The following is a 15985-nucleotide window of genomic DNA, read 5'->3' as shown; positions in this document are numbered from 1 at the left end:
TATTTTAAAGTCGTAGCAAAATCATATTTAAATTTCAAATCATTCTGGCTTAAACGTGTATATAAATGTACTCTTTATCAGACCATATTGTCCCGAAATTTAGAAAATTTCGATTTTTTCCCGTTATCTTCTGCAGGCCAGTTAGTTCTACGTCAGCCTGAACACCTAAATTCGGCCAATCATATATCAACGGTCATCTGTCAATCAAATGTTTTCGGTCATAGCATCTTGATTCATATGTCGCAGCTAATATACGCAACGGTTGAAACCAGAATCGTTTCCTTTCCCATTGAGTTGCGTCCCAGTGTTCACGGGGATGGACGTCTGTGTCTTCGGCAGGCGTAGAGCTAACAGAACTGGCAGCCCGGAACCGGCTCAAACACGTACGGCTGGAAGCCTTCTACACAAACCAAGCTTCTGCCGCCCTGGCGTCCTCTTCCACAACATCTTCGTCCCCGCTTTCCCCCTCTAAATAAAAAATGGATGACGGAGGAGACTCATCCACGACCTCCGACACTAAACTCTCCTCCTCTTGCATGTTTCCTCTGTCCATAGCGTTCCTTGACAGCGTCGTTTCTAAGTCACCAATTTAGTGCTACTTGGTCCCAATGGAATTTCCCATTGGGAACCTGCTAGCGCTAAGTTCCTAACTGGTTAGCAAGATGCTTCTGACAAACCGGCCACAATCAAACCTGCTTGCAAACCTTCCGCCACAACAATCCCGCCCCCTTGATAATCGACCAATCACATTCACTTTATTCACACATGTACAGTCGGGCACCAATCGGGAGAATTCGGGAGAAACGGTTGGAACAGCCGCTTCCCTACGACTTTAAGAAAAAAAGACTTATCTAGATTTCGATTTTTTCCAGTGTGCGTATTTCCTGTTTGGTTCCTAATGGCAGAAACTCTGGTGTAGCGCCGTCCACAATGCCTGGCACACCTTGGACACTATCCCAGACTCCATGCTGGACGTTAGTTTGTAGCTCTGTGACGGTCTGTCGGTTTGCACCTGAAGCCAAAACACGCAGCGCCACGGCCAGTCTTTGGGGAACACTCACGGGTGAACCGTGCGTCGTCCGGCATTGGATGAGGGGTTGTAGACGGCGAACAAGCTCATCAAACTGACACACGGACATCCACAATCCTAGGTAGTTGGTGATTGTCCCTCTTGCGTGGTGTTGTGGAATAACATAGCGCAGACCATGCTTCAAAACTGGGCATAAATCAAAAATATCTGCATCATAGATGCGACAAGCTATCTTTGACACACTGCTGCGGGAGGATAACCAGCCCTAAAGTCTCCTTCAAGTTGCTTCTCAGAACGGCAGATGTCTGGTATTGAACTTGAAGGGTTCAGCAGGATTTTGGGGTCTTTTGGGGGGATAAACACCCTGTGAAGGGTCAGACACCTGACAGATGGCCGCCTCTTGGTCTGCTTGCTCAGTATCTGCGGCCACGCTGGGCTCCGGTGCCTGTGGTGGTGACGTAGAGAAGCGGGTGCCGCAGGTGAGGTCCCCTCTTCAGGTTATTCATGCTGGTCGTAGAAGACTCAGCGTTCGACCCTATGGAGACCGATGAGTTAAATAAACTGAGGAATGAAGGAAAGTCGCTTTCTACCCATAACAGACAGCTGCTTACCTGCTGGTGTGTGGCTGCTGTGGTGAGGCCTGACTTTGGCGATAGGAGGGACCCCTCTGTACTGGGGGCGCAGCATGGGGGCCTGGGGTTGGCCGTTTATATGAAGATGAGGGTCCGACGTGCTGTCCAGAGGCCGAAACCTCTGAGCTGTGATGGCTTTGGTTGGAGGCAGCTGCAAGTGAGAGGAACGGGACGGTGTTAGAGATTTAGTCAGGAGTTACAAGCAGGGGAGGATTTACCATTAGGTAATACTAGGCAGTTGCTTAGGGCTCCAAGTTCCTGGGGGCCCCATAAAACTCTGTTTACATGTAGGGTTAATACAGCTATTCCTTATCTGTGAACATTATGTTTTTGATAAAAATCCTTTGGCTAAAATGGCATCAGAACGCTGATAATATTAAGTGTGTCTCAGCCCCCCCCCCACCCCCCCACCCTCGAGTGTCCACCATATTGGATCAGTCCATTTGCTGCACATGTTCAGAAAGGTCCAAACAGACAGCAGCAAACCATTTGAAAACAAACCATGCAAAGAGCAGTGTTGCCAACTTAGCGCTTTAGTCGCTATATTTAGCCACTTTTCAGACCCCTCTACCGTACCTAGACCCACAGCTAGTTTCTGATTGGCCCTCTTCCTTGTGGCGTGGAGTAACAAAGAGCAGACCACGCTTCAATATTGGGCATAAATCAGAAATATCTGCGACAAACTCACTGCGACACACTGCTGCTAGAGGATAACCAGGCCTTTACTATTAAGATTTTATTTATTCCAGCTCACAACAGGTGATACTAAACCTTTATTTTCCACTTAAAGGATTCCTAAATTACATCCAAATCAAATATTTCATTGGATTCTGTTTAGTTTTGCATAAAGATCCAGATGAAAAGGAACAACAATCTTTGAATATTTCTCATTGTTCTCATTTCTATCTATTCAAATATAAATATATATATATATAAAAGTTTTCCTTGTATTATCAGTGAAACATTTTTGTCATTGAAAACTTTCGTTTTTGTTTTAGAGTGGCTCAGGTTATCCTGATCTATCTCTATAGTTCTGCTGCTATAGGCTTAGACTGCTGGAGGACATAGGGACCCCTTTTTCATCATTCTGCTTCATTCTATCTCTATTCTCCCACTCTGCAGACTCTGTTAGTTCAATCTCTAACGTTCTGCTCTCTCTGCTTTTTCTCATAGTAGCTTCATCTGGTCTGTTCCTGTTTGGCTGTGACTCCATCCTGGAGAGAAATATCAGCTGTGCTGCTGCCATCAACACCTTTGTTTCTAGATGTTGGAGCTTGGCCTGTTTTCCAGTGTAGTCCTGTTTCTCTGACTGTGACTAACTGGATGTGCTCTCTTCATGCTCTGACATGGGAGCTGGCTCGGAGCTCGTCTGCCTGGCTGTGTGTTTCCTGGACGGGGCCGCCTGTGGAGCTGGTTGACAGTTGCCTTTTGTATCTATGCTTCTTTTTCTATGTCTGCTTCTGTCTCCTTGAACCCCAGTGGGCCTCAGCAGATGGCCGCTCACACTGAGCCTGGTTCTGCTGGAGATTTCTTCCTGTTCAAAGGGAGTTTTTCCTCTCCACTGTCGCTACAAGCATGCTTAGTGTGAGGGATTGCTGAAGAGTCAATGAGTCGATGCAATCAACAGGTTTTCCTTGGATAGAATCAATTTGTCTGGGTTATCTGGTGAACTTTAAAGTGCATTGAGATGACGTGTGTTGTGAATTGGCGCTATAGAAATTAATTGAAACAAAACTGAATTTAATTTTCTGCCCAATAGCAATGATGAACTGCAGGGCAGCATTCTATACCCAGCTATTGTAGTATCTATGCTAGAGCTGTCAGTCTGGAAAAGAATCTGGTTGTTAATTGAAATTGTAAAGATTACCTTTTTTTGTGCAACGTAAAACTGACTAAAACCTGTTTAAGTTTTAGTCGACAAAAACCGACTAAAACTATTACATATCGTGACTAACATGCGACTAAGACTAATAACAGTTTTCGTCCTGAGGGAGAAGACTAAATCTAAGATGGCATAATAAATTAAAATGACTCACTGCTTGACCGGTGACCTCAAAAGACCTTGAGCGTCTTTTCTTGCGACGAGCCTCGAAGTCGACTTCGCGAGGCGTTTGGTTCTTGTTGGTAGCGAAGCGGTTGCGAGGACGCGTCCAGGTCACATGGAGGCCCGGCCCCTCCCCTGTGCTGCTGGACAGGTTATCATCAGAGGTGGCGTGTCGCAGCTCAGGGCTCGGCTGCCGGCCGCGGCGCAGGGGGAGACCTGTAGGGGGCGCCTCTATCAAAGAAAGGTTGCTTTTCTGCTTCTTGGGGTCCAGCGGAGAGGGGGCGGCGGGTAAACGCAGGACATCCACTTCCAGGGCTTTGGAACGTCGACGGGCCGCTTTCACCACGATGTTCTGGACCCCTTTAAGGATCTGCTGCCGCTCTGTGGAGACGTGGAAAAATAAACATAACCAACATAAACAATGGCGTATTCTGCTCCCATTTTCTGATAGAGAAGGAACGAGGAGAAAAAGCGCAACGAAATCCTAAGGGTTTCATATTCAGGCACCTTCCCTTTACCTGCCACAGCCTGCTGCAGCCACCACCGTGTTTTACAATTGTTCCTTCTGCTTTCCGTCTCTCATCTACATGTTTCTGTACGTTAAGCAGAGGCCTCGGGTATAAAGTGTATCTGTTGTGGAGTAAAAAATGTTGAGGTACATCTGTTCTTAGCCTCACAGACTCCAAACGAAGGTCATGAGAGATAAGAATGAGTCACACAGCCTCCTTCATGGCATTAGGGGAAAAATGTTGTTTTGAGAAGATCAATTTGGCCAGGGAAAGATATATTAACCTAACAGGGAATGGCCTCGATGAACTCAAGTCTGAGAAAGTTCTTTATGCAGGAGGTGGGTTAGTTCCAAGGGAGAGTGTGTGTTGTGGGAATTGCTGTATAAAGGTCAGAGTTCTGTCTCTCCGTCCGAGGCAGGGGGGGATTTACCATTAGGCAATACTAGGCAGTTGCCTAGGGCCCCAAGTTCCTGAGGGGCCCATAAAATATATATTTTTAATATATATTTGTGCACATTAATTATCTTTTTGATGAAACTATAATATTAAGTGTGTCTCTGCCCCCTTCAGCGTCCACCATATTGGATCAGTCCATTTGCTGCAAATGTTCAGAAAGGTCCAAACAGCAAACCATTTGAAAACAAACGATGCAAAGAGCAGTGTTGCTAACTTAGCGCTTTTGTTGCTATATTTAGCAACTTGTCAGACCCCTCTAATGCATTTATTTCAGAAAAGCACCTAGCGCCAAATCTAGAGACTTTTTTCTGCTACTGGAGACTTTGGAGACAACATCTAAAAGCAGCGAACTCTGCTCTCCAGAGCGAGTAGATTGGTAACCCCGCCTCCTGCTCTCCTCTATCTTGTCTGCTGTCATGATTCATGCAGCTATTATTTCATCCAAATGAAAAATGGAGAACAGATAAGCAGATCATGGCTTGTCTACAGTGAAAAGAAGGACTGGGTTATTTACTTTGGCCTTTTTGGAAACACAGGAAGGAGCAATCAGCTAAGTGAGCTTAGTGCTTGGAAAAAATCTTTCATTCCTTTAGAGACAGCATGAAAAGTCAGCTGAGTACAAAACATAGAGAGGAAAACAAGAAGAAAAGGGACAAGAAGAGAGGGACACAACCTAGAACAGATAATGGATGTCTATTCTATTAACATCTCGGTATCTCTATAATGGGTCAATTCAGAGGGCCCCATGCCTGTTTTTGCCTAGGGCCCCAAATTTCCTAAATCCGCCCCTGGTCCGAGGACGTTAAATAAATTTTAAACATTCGCTTGCTAGAGTCTCGGCTTCTTCCAAAAGTCCACAAAGTGCACCAAAAACGTGGATTAATGTTTGACGAAAAACTGAGATGATGAAAATTAGGAACATTTGGTGAAGATTCTGGAGGTTTCTTCCTGATAAAAGGGAGTTTTTCCTCTCCACTGTCGCTACAAGCATGCTTAGTGTGAGGGATTGTATTTGAGTCAATGCAATCAACTGGTTTTCCTTAGATAGAAAACTTTGTATCAATCTGACTGTATGATCTGGTTGAACTGTAAAGTGCCTTGAGATGACTTGTGTTGTGAATTTGGCGCTATATAAATAAAATGAATTGAATTGAAGATTCACCATCAAGATTCACCATCTAAAATGTTGCCCATGGAGTTAGTTTAAACTGAAGTTGCATCAAACCTGATGTTTTTCCATTACTTTGAGCTTTTTTTTTATTCAAACTGAATCCTTTTATCCTCGCTCAAAACTGTAACACACCTATGAATACGATGGAAACAGATACTGTTGGATGAAAATCAGATATTTGGCTGTTTAGGTCTGTAAACGTGCATCAGACTGTGTTTACAGCAAGTATTAATGGTTATTACACTGGAAAAAATCGAAATCTAGATAAGTCGTTTTTTCTCAAAATAAGTGCATTTGTTCTTGAATTGAGGAGGTAAAAGAGACATTTTGCAAATAGAACAAGACAATTTACACTTAAAATAAGAAAAAACAATTGCATTGTCTTATTTCAAGTGCATGTTATCTAATTATCTTATTCTAAGAGTAAAAATACTAATTCCATTGGCAAACTGCTTGATTAACATTCTAAAATTAAGGGTAAATACACTTAATTTAATACATTTTTACTTATTTCTAGATCGTTTTCCCAGTGTACTCCAGTAGAAGTATAAATCCTGCAGTTTAAAAACAATTTTGTAGAAATCAGAGGATCAACGTCAGCTTTTTAATCTAGTAAAAGTGGAAAAGTACCATTTTTAAAACAGCTTAAAGTATAAATGTAAAAGTAATGCAGGTAAAAATGTTAAGAACAGAAGCTTTACTGCACAAATTATTAAATTAAATTCAGTTTATTTCTATACTAGATAAGTATATATCTAGATACGTCATTTTTTCTTAAAATAAGTGCATTTGTTCTTGGATTGAGGAGGTAAAAGAGACATTTTGCCAATGGAACAAGATAATTTACATTTAAAATAAGAAAACACAATTGCATTGTCTTATTTCAAGTGCATTTTATCTAATTATCTTATTTCAAGAGTAAAAATACTGATTCCATAGGCAAACTATCTCATTTACCTACTCAAATTAAGCATAAATACACTTAATTTAACATTTTTACTTATTTTTAGATTGTTTTTCCAGTGTAGCACCAATTCACAACACGTCATCTCAAGGTACTTTACCGTTCACCAGATCATACATTCAAATTGATTCAAAGTTTTCTATCTAAGGAAAACCAGCTGATTGCATCGACTCATTGACTCTTCAGCAATCCCTCACACTAAGCATGCTTGTAGCGACAGTGGAGAGGAAAAACTCCCTTTGAACAGGAAGAAACCTCCAGCAGAACCAGGCTCAGTGTGGAGCATTTCAAGGAAAATTTTTCTACAATTCTGGATGATAACTTCCTTTTACTTCAGTTTTTAGTTTTATAACTAATGGTAACAGCGTCACATTTAACTTTGCATCATCTTGAAAAACTATTTATTTTGGTTTGTGGTGAACAACAAGTTGGGGCAGCACCAAGAAATGAATTGTCTGGATGAAATGGTTAATTATTTTGATGGTTTTTTTTTTTTTTTTGAAGAAAACAAGCTTAACAAAACAAAACTAACGAGTCTATTTTAAAAATGTAAGGAGTAGAAAGTAAAAAGTTGTCTTTAAAAAATAATTATTCCAGTAAAGTATAGATACCCAACATTTCTACTGAAGTAAGAAAGTATTTATTGACACCTCTGTTACTTTTAACTGTTACTTATCAATTTTCACTTTTAGATTTAATCCATTCTTATTTTAAGTGTATATTTCTTTATTGTTGTTTGTTAAGTGCAGATATTGTGATATATTTTAATGTGACTGAAATAACATCTAATATGAATAACTTTCTATCAGCTGCACTGGAAAAAATCAAAATCTAGATAAGTCATCTTTTCTTAAAATAAGTGCATTTGTTCTTGGATTAAGGATGTAAAAGTGAGGCGTTTTGCCAATAGAACAAGACAATTTACATTTAAAATAAGAAATCATAATTGTATTGTCTTATTTCAAGTGCACATTATCTAAGTATCTTATTCTAAAAGTAAAAATACTCATTCCATAGGCAAACTATCTCATTTACCTACTTAAATCAAGGGTAAATATACTTAATTTAAGATATTTTTACTAATTTCTAGATCATTTTTCTAGTGTGGGGTCAGTTTTCTTTCTGTTTGATTGGAAGCATCTGTATGTCCATAACCAGAAGCAGTTTAATGCAAAATAAAAAAAGAAGAAAAACCCTCAGAAGGCATTATCATCATCATCGTCATTATCCATGGGGGGGAGGAGCTTACCATTACGAGCCAGGGTCATATCAGCCCCCGTCTCGCTGCTTTCGGGTGAGGAGTCCAGATGGCTGCTGATGCTGTTGCTGAGGTGACTGTAGCTGGTGAAGCTTTCTGGAGCCAGATGCTGCAGCTGCAGGAGGAAGAATCAGAGGGATTAATTCACCATTAAAGACCTTTAAACCCGCTGCAGAAACTGCTCCTCTGATCAGTTTTAGAAATCAAAGTTTGGCTTCTTTTTCATACAGAATGATCCTTTTTACTGCGGAGGCGTAATAGAGGAGGCTTTGATAGCTGTTGGGCTATTAGAGGTTGTAAATCTAAAAAGTATTAAGATGAGAAACAGTAATAAAAATATAAAATAAAGGGCATATATGGAAAGTCTTGCAAATAGATCCAAAGGACCGATCAGTAACCATGTCTGTTCCAGCGCACATCATCATTAGAATTTCTTTATGTATTATATCTTCAGTACAGGGGCCAGAACATGATCAACTGGGGCACTGGCCCCCGTTGGCCCCTGTCTAGAACTGCCCATGCTTTAGATGCAGGCCGATATATTACAATATTCATTTTTTTGGCTGATATTAACGGAAGAGTGAAAAAAACTGAAAAAAAAAGTTAACTGATTTTTAAATTTTATTTCAGTTTAACATGGGAAAAAAGTCAGAATTCTGACTTTAATCTCACAATTCTGACGTTTTTCTCAGAATTCGGACTTTTTTCTCAGAATTCTGACTTTAATTTCAGAATTCGGACTTTTTTCTCAGAATTCTGACTTTAATTTCAGAATTCTGACTTTAATTTCAGAATTCTGACTTTTTTCTCAGAATTCTGACTTTTTTCTCAGAATTCTGACGGCTAACAAACATGTTAGCATCAAGCCGTAGCCATGTCTGTTTTACAGACTAGCTCTCTTATTTTAATGACCTTCTGCTCCTCCATTAATGAGGGGACCCCTCAGGCACGTAAAAAGTTGCCTAATTCCGTCATTTTCCACCAATGTGTCACTGAACCTCTCCAACAACTCACATCTTTGTCAGTGAAGCTGAGTTCTCCACATCTCTTCCTTCATGGTGCCCATCTACATTAAAATTCTGAATTTAAAGTCAGAATTCTGAGAAAAAAGTCTGAATTCTGAGATTAAAGTCAGAATTCTGAGAAAAAAGTCTGAATTCTGAGATTAAAGTCAGAATTCTGAGAAAACAGTCAGAATTCTGAGATTAAAGTCAGAATTCTGAGAAAAAAGTCAGAATTCTAACTTTTTTCCCATATTAAACTGAAATAAAATTTAAAATTCAGTTAACTTTTTTTTTTTCAGTGGCCCTAATCCTCTTCCGTAGATATTGGACTCATATTTAAAGGTATAGCGGAGAATTTTCACAAATTTTTGAAAAGACCCGCCCTCTTTCCACAAAAAAAGGCACATGCACAACCCTGTACCCGCTGCCGAGAGGGAATGCCTAGTAAACGTGTGCGAGAGCGTGCACGAGTCCATTCCTCCTCGTGCACGATTTTGTTTAAAAGTTGCTGTGTGCATCACTCATAAAAGCTTTCTTTCCAAAAGTAGATTTGCAATTTTTCCACTATGTCAGGGTCTCCAGCGGTTACTGAAAAAGGGGAGGAGCACGTGGGACGGCCTTATGGAAACATATCACCAGAATGATTGACAGTTAGGAGGACCACTGATTTAAATGATCCACCCGGAAAAATAACATCCTCCACTAGACCTTTAATATCGGATCAGTTCAGTCCTATGAGCTGTAAATTAAAAATGCTTTTTTAATGTTTTCAAGTAATACTTGTAATTCTAAATACTAAATTGAATTAAAAACAGAATGTGGAGGTTTCATCTTCTATAAGTCAGATACCAACATGGCTGTGATTAATAAAAGAGACGAGGGAACAGCAGCGTCTGTCAGACCGGAACTCACCTCTCTGTTTCCTTTTCCGTTGATGTGAATCGGAGGGGGGGTCATTACAGCCGAGTTCTTGATCTGCCTGGCATGAGGGCTGCTCTTGAAAACTCTGTCTCTGAAGCGCACAGAATATGCAGGTTAGTTTGTGCACGGACGCTTTTAAAGGCTGGCAGCAGGAAATCGGTCTCAGCTTACGGCTCGGCTTCAGGTAGGATGGGAGGTAAGGTGTGTCTGCGCATTTTGGCTTGACCTCGTCTGGTGTCGGTGAACATGTTGCGTACGCTGCCCTGGTCGGAGTCTGCATCCAGCGTGTAATCCCGACCTTGAGTCGGCAACGAGATCTTTGGTAAAGATCCCTCCTGAGAAGAGAAGAGAAGAGGCGGTCACCATCAGTCCGACTGAAATAAGTCAGAATTTATTATTATCTGGAGACGATTAATACACTGCAAAAAGTCTAAATCTAGAGGAGTCATTTTTTCTTAAAATAAGTGCATTTGTTCTTGAATTCAGGAGGTAAAAGAGATATTTTGCCAATCGAACAAGACAATTTACACTTAAAATAAGGAAACACAATTGCATTATCTTAATTTAAATGCATACACTGCAAAAAAAGGAAATCTAAATGAGTAATTTTTGCTTAAATTAAGTGCATTTTTTCTTGAATTGAGCAGGTAATTGAGATAATTTGCCAATGGAACAAGACAATTTACATTTAAAATAAGAAAAATACAATTGCTTTGTCTTATTTCGAGTGCATATTATCTAGTTATCTTGTTTTAGGAGTAAAAATACTAGTTCCATTGGCAAATCATCTTATTTATCTGCTAAAATTAAGGGTAAATACACTCAATTTAAGAATTTTTTCACTTAATTCTAGATGGTTTTTGCAGTGTACAATCTAATTATCTTATTTTAAGAGTAAAATTACTCATTCCATTGGCAAACTATCTCATTTACCTGCTCAAATTAAGGGTAAATACACTTAATTTAAGAAATATTTACTCATTTCTAGATCGTTTTTGCAGTGTAACAGGAGGTGAAATGCAGCTCTAGACGGGCTGAGCGTGTGGTGATGTCATCAGTATGCTTCTGTTCCAATGCTGCGTGCTCCCGTTCTCACCAAGTCCAGACTTTCCTGTGTTCTTTCCAAGACCGGATTTGGCGAGAACTCGAGTCCGGACTCGCGTTCTCGTGAATTGAGAAAAGGCAAATCCGAAATGCGTCTCTGTGCCATTTTTTCATCCTCATTTCTGTTATTAGACTTACTAGTACGAGTACTACTCTTTACTCGGCGACCTCTAGCTTGCTCTACGTTGCCATGACAACGTAACATCGTGATATTTGTGCCGATTAAGCCTCAAAATAATTTAGTTTCATTTCCCAAAATAATAATAAGAAATTTTTAAGTATTTTTAATACATTTTCTCTTCGCCACTAGGGGGTGCTGCAGCACGCCCACTTCCTGCACTGGAAAAACCAAATAGAAATGAGTAAAAAATGTCTTAAATTAAGTGTATTTACCCTTAACTTGAGTCGGCAAATGAGCTAGTTTGCCAATGGAATCTTAGAATAAGATACTTACATAATATGCACTTGAAATAAGACAATGCAGTTGTGTTTTCTTATTTTAAGTGTAAATTGTCTCGTTCCATTGGCAAAATGTCTCTTTTACCTCCTTAATCCAAGAACAAATGCACTTATTTCAAGAAAAAAACCACTTATGTAGATTTCGGTTTTTTTCTAGTGTGTGGCCATTTAGTGAGCCGATTGGCCACGACTCTGTTACCTTGATGGTTTGCCTGGTGGTCACCTTGTCCAAGGCGACAGCTCTCTCCAGCTTCCTCTCATCCAGCTCCCTCATGTACGTCTCATATAGCTCCTGGAGGTGCAGCGGCACAAGCAGACTGTGCTCTGAAACGCACGGGGAGACGATCAGATAAGAAAAACAGGAGGAAACGACGAGACCAGGAGCATTATCAACACAGGAGGCCAAGCATCCTTTACCATGAAAAACATGGCGGTGTTGGCGGCCCCTAGAGGTCATCCTCCAGATGCTCCTGCATAAAAATATTCATTCCTTCCCTGTTTTTACGATGAGTTTTAAAGTCGTAATTCCCCTGAGTGGTGCACAACTTTACACGAGTGAATAAAGTGAACGTGATTGGTTGATTATCAAGGGGGCGGGATTGTTGTGGCGGAAGGTTTGCAAGCATGTTTGGTTGTGGCCGGTTTGTCGGAAGCATCTTGCTAACCAGTTAGCAACTTAGCGCTAGCAGGTTCCCAATGGGAAATTCCATTGGGACGAAGTAGCACTAAATTGGTGACTTAGAAACGACGCTGCTTTAGGCTGCCCTGCAAGGCTTTAAACCTGGGTTTAAGCGGAGACTAAGCCATTCTCAAGCACATATCAAGATGCTCATTTTGAGCCTGGATCCAGATTTATTGTTGATTCTGTTCATGGTGGAGAATCCTGCTTCACAGCAGCAGGTTGAGCCAAACATCCTCTAAATGTGCAGGGTCATCTTTGAGCACGCCATTTCACTTTTCTTTCACCAGTTCACCGCAGTTCTTCCAGCAGTCCACACTTTCTCTGCTCTCTTTTTCTCATGGTCTTCTCCTTCTTTCCCATCGCCCGGCTTGCCACAGGTTTGCCTGCTGTGTCTAAAAGTAGCAGCAGCAGCAACCCAGACTGACAGCTCATTGGCTCATTTGGATCACGTGCAGCCTGGAGCCGGACGCTCCCCAGGGCTTTACCGTATTAACAGGAGAAGAGGAGCAAGTGAAATTAGACAACGTGCGGTAATTGATAAATGTTTTAAATCAGGTGGGTCCGGATCCGGACCGCGGTCCGCTTATCCGTGACCTCTGACCCAGTGGTTAGAGCCAAACCCCACACTGCTCCCTGGGTTCCGCACAGTGGCTGCCCACTGCTCCTTAAGGAAATGGGTTAAATGCAGAGGTAAACTTCAATAAAGTACAATTAAAATAAAATTAAGATTAATTTCATTTCATGCTAATGTGTTGAAGTGACTAATAAAAATTGACATTTTATGTTGAAATGGCAATTTTTATTTCATTTCTCTTCTTTTAGTATTTGACTGTTAATATTCTTCACTAAGGAAAAACAGGGTAGGAAGGAAAAGGTCGAGTCAAACTGAAAAGCAGGAGGAGCAGCAGGAGGAGCTGCAGGAGGAGCAGCAGGAGGAGCAGCAAGGAGGAGCAGCAAGAGGAGCAGCAGGAGGAGCAGCAAGAGGAGCAGCAGGAGGAGCAGCAAGGAGGAGCAGCAAGAGGAGCAGCAGGAGGAGCAGCAAGAGCAGCAGCAGGAGGAGCAGCAAGAGGAGCTGCAGGTAGAGCAGCAAGGGGAGCAGCACGAGGAGCAGCAAGGAGGAGCAGCAGGAGGAGCAGCAAGGAGGAGCAGCAAGAGGAGCTGCAGGTAGAGCAGCAAGAGGAGCAGCACAAGGAGCTGCAGGAGGAGCAGCAAGGGGAGCAGCACGAGGAGCAGCAAGGAGGAGCAGCAAGAGGAGCTGCAGGTAGAGCAGCAGGAGGAGCAGCAAGGAGGAGCAGCAAGAGGAGCTGCAGGTAGAGCAGCAAGAGGAGCAGCAAGAGGAGCTGCAGGTAGAGCAGCAAGAGGAGCAGCACAAGGAGCTGCAGGAGGAGCAGCAAGGGGAGCAGCACGAGGAGCTGGAGGTGGAGCAGCAGGAGAAGTAGCAAGGAGGAGCTGCAAGAGGAGCAGCAAGAGGAGCAGCACGAGGAGCTGCAGGAGAAGTAGCAAGGAGGAGCAGCAAGAGGAACAGCAAGAGGAGCAGCAAGAGGAGTAGTAAGGAGGAGCAGCAAAAGGGGCTGCAGGTGGAGCTGCAGGAGGAGCAGCAAGAGCAGTAGCAGGAGGAGCAGCAAGAGGAGCTGCAGGTAGAGCAGCAAGAGGAGCAGCACAAGGAGCTGCAGGAGGAGCAGCAAGGGGAGCAGCACGAGGAGCAGCAAGGAGGAGCAGCAAGAGGAGCTGCAGGTAGAGCAGCAGGAGAAGTAGCAAGGAGGAGCAGCAAGAGGAACAGCAAGAGGAGCAGCAAGAGGAGTAGTAAGGAGGAGCAGCAAAAGGGGCTGCTGTAGGAGCTGCAGGAAGAGCAGCAGGAGGAGTAGCAAGGAGGAGCAGCATGAGGAGCTGCAGGTAGAGCAGCAAGAGGAGTAGCACAAGGAGCTGCAGGAGGAGCAGCAAGGGGAGCAGCAAGAGGAGCAGCAGGAGGAGCAGCAAGAGGAGCAGCAGGAGGAGCAGCAAGAGGAGCAGCAAGAGGAGCAGCACAAGGAGCTGCAGGAGGAGCAGCAAGAGGAGCAGCACAAGGAGCTGCAGGAGGAGCAGCAAGGGGAGCAGCACGAGGAGCAGCAAGGAGGAGCAGCAAGAGGAGCTGCAGGTAGAGCAGCAGGAGGAGCAGCAAGGAGGAGCAGCAAGAGGAGCTGCAGGTAGAGCAGCAAGAGGAGCAGCAAGAGGAGCTGCAGGTAGAGCAGCAAGAGGAGCAGCACAAGGAGCTGCAGGAGGAGCAGCAAGGGGAGCAGCACGAGGAGCTGGAGGTGGAGCAGCAGGAGAAGTAGCAAGGAGGAGCTGCAAGAGGAGCAGCAAGAGGAGCAGCACGAGGAGCTGCAGGAGAAGTAGCAAGGAGGAGCAGCAAGAGGAACAGCAAGAGGAGCAGCAAGAGGAGTAGTAAGGAGGAGCAGCAAAAGGGGCTGCAGGTGGAGCTGCAGGAGGAGCAGCAAGAGCAGTAGCAGGAGGAGCAGCAAGAGGAGCTGCAGGTAGAGCAGCAAGAGGAGCAGCACAAGGAGCTGCAGGAGGAGCAGCAAGGGGAGCAGCACGAGGAGCAGCAAGGAGGAGCAGCAAGAGGAGCTGCAGGTAGAGCAGCAGGAGGAGCAGCAAGGAGGAGCAGCAAGAGGAGCTGCAGGTAGAGCAGCAGGAGAAGTAGCAAGGAGGAGCAGCAAGAGGAACAGCAAGAGGAGCAGCAAGAGGAGTAGTAAGGAGGAGCAGCAAAAGGGGCTGCTGTAGGAGCTGCAGGAAGAGCAGCAGGAGGAGTAGCAAGGAGGAGCAGCATGAGGAGCTGCAGGTAGAGCAGCAAGAGGAGTAGCACAAGGAGCTGCAGGAGGAGCAGCAAGGGGAGCAGCAAGAGGAGCAGCAGGAGGAGCAGCAAGAGGAGCAGCAGGAGGAGCTGCAGGTAGAGCAGCAAGGGGAGCAGCACGAGGAGCAGCAAGAGGAGCAGCAGGAGGAGCTGCAGGTAGAGCAGCAAGGGGAGCAGCACGAGGAGCAGCAAGAGGAGCTGCAGTTAGAGCAGCAGGAGGAGCAGCAAGGAGGAGCAGCAAGAGGAGCTGCAGGTAGAGCAGCAGGAGGAGCAGCAGGAGGAGCTGCAGGAGGAGCAGCAGGAGGAGCAGCAAGGAGGAGCAGCAAGAGGAGCTGCAGTTAGAGCAGCAGGAGGAGCAGCAGGAGGAGCTGCAGGAGGAGCAGCAGGAGGAGCAGCAAGGAGGAGCAGCAAGAGGAGCAGCAGGAGGAGCAGCAAGAGGAGCAGCAGGAGGAGCAGCAAGGAGGAGCAGCAAGAGGAGCAGCAGGAGGAGCAGCAAGAGCAGCAGCAGGAGGAGCAGCAAGAGGAGCTGCAGGTAGAGCAGCAAGGGGAGCAGCACGAGGAGCAGCAAGGAGGAGCAGCAAGAGGAGCTGCAGTTAGAGCAGCAGGAGGAGCAGCAAGGAGGAGCAGCAAGAGGAGCTGCAGGTAGAGCAGCAAGAGGAGCAGCACAAGGAGCTGCAGGAGGAGCAGCAAGGGGAGCAGCACGAGGAGCAGCAAGGAGGAGCAGCAAGAGGAGCTGCAGGTAGAGCAGCAGGAGGAGCAGCAAGGAGGAGCAGCAAGAGGAGCTGCAGGTAGAGCAGCAAGAGGAGCAGCAAGAGGAGCTGCAGGTAGAGCAGCAAGAGGAGCAGCACAAGGAGCTGCAGGAGGAGCAGCAAGGGGAGCAGCACGAGGAGCTGGAGGTGGAGCAGCAGGAGAAGTAGCAAGGAG

General features: G+C 44.4%; 1 protein-coding gene across 2 annotated transcripts in view; it reads right to left on the bottom strand.

The window, feature by feature from the left end:
• Positions 1 to 761: 761 nt before the first annotated feature.
• Positions 762 to 15985, bottom strand: part of kif19 (kinesin family member 19) — a 97057-nt gene continuing 81833 nt past the window's right edge. Inside the window, exons 14-20 of one of the 2 annotated variants that reach the window (XM_038299281.1) lie at positions 11752 to 11876; positions 10161 to 10324; positions 9981 to 10080; positions 8056 to 8173; positions 3699 to 4087; positions 1642 to 1813; positions 762 to 1565 (exon numbers count right to left, since the gene is read on the bottom strand). In XM_038299281.1, coding sequence (XP_038155209.1) covers positions 1444 to 1565; positions 1642 to 1813; positions 3699 to 4087; positions 8056 to 8173; positions 9981 to 10080; positions 10161 to 10324; positions 11752 to 11876 — 1190 coding nt within the window. In that variant the 3' untranslated portion in view covers positions 762 to 1443. Of the gene's footprint in view, positions 1566 to 1641; positions 1814 to 3698; positions 4088 to 8055; positions 8180 to 9980; positions 10081 to 10160; positions 10325 to 11751; positions 11877 to 15985 lie in introns of both variants that reach the window. The other variant, XM_038299280.1, reaches the window with a different exon arrangement.

The sequence above is a fragment of the Cyprinodon tularosa genome, unplaced genomic scaffold (genome assembly GCF_016077235.1).
Source record: "Cyprinodon tularosa strain WSP-4 unplaced genomic scaffold, ASM1607723v1 ctg422, whole genome shotgun sequence".
NCBI lineage: Eukaryota > Metazoa > Chordata > Actinopteri > Cyprinodontiformes > Cyprinodontidae > Cyprinodon > Cyprinodon tularosa.
This window is presented reverse-complemented; position numbering and strand designations above follow the sequence as displayed.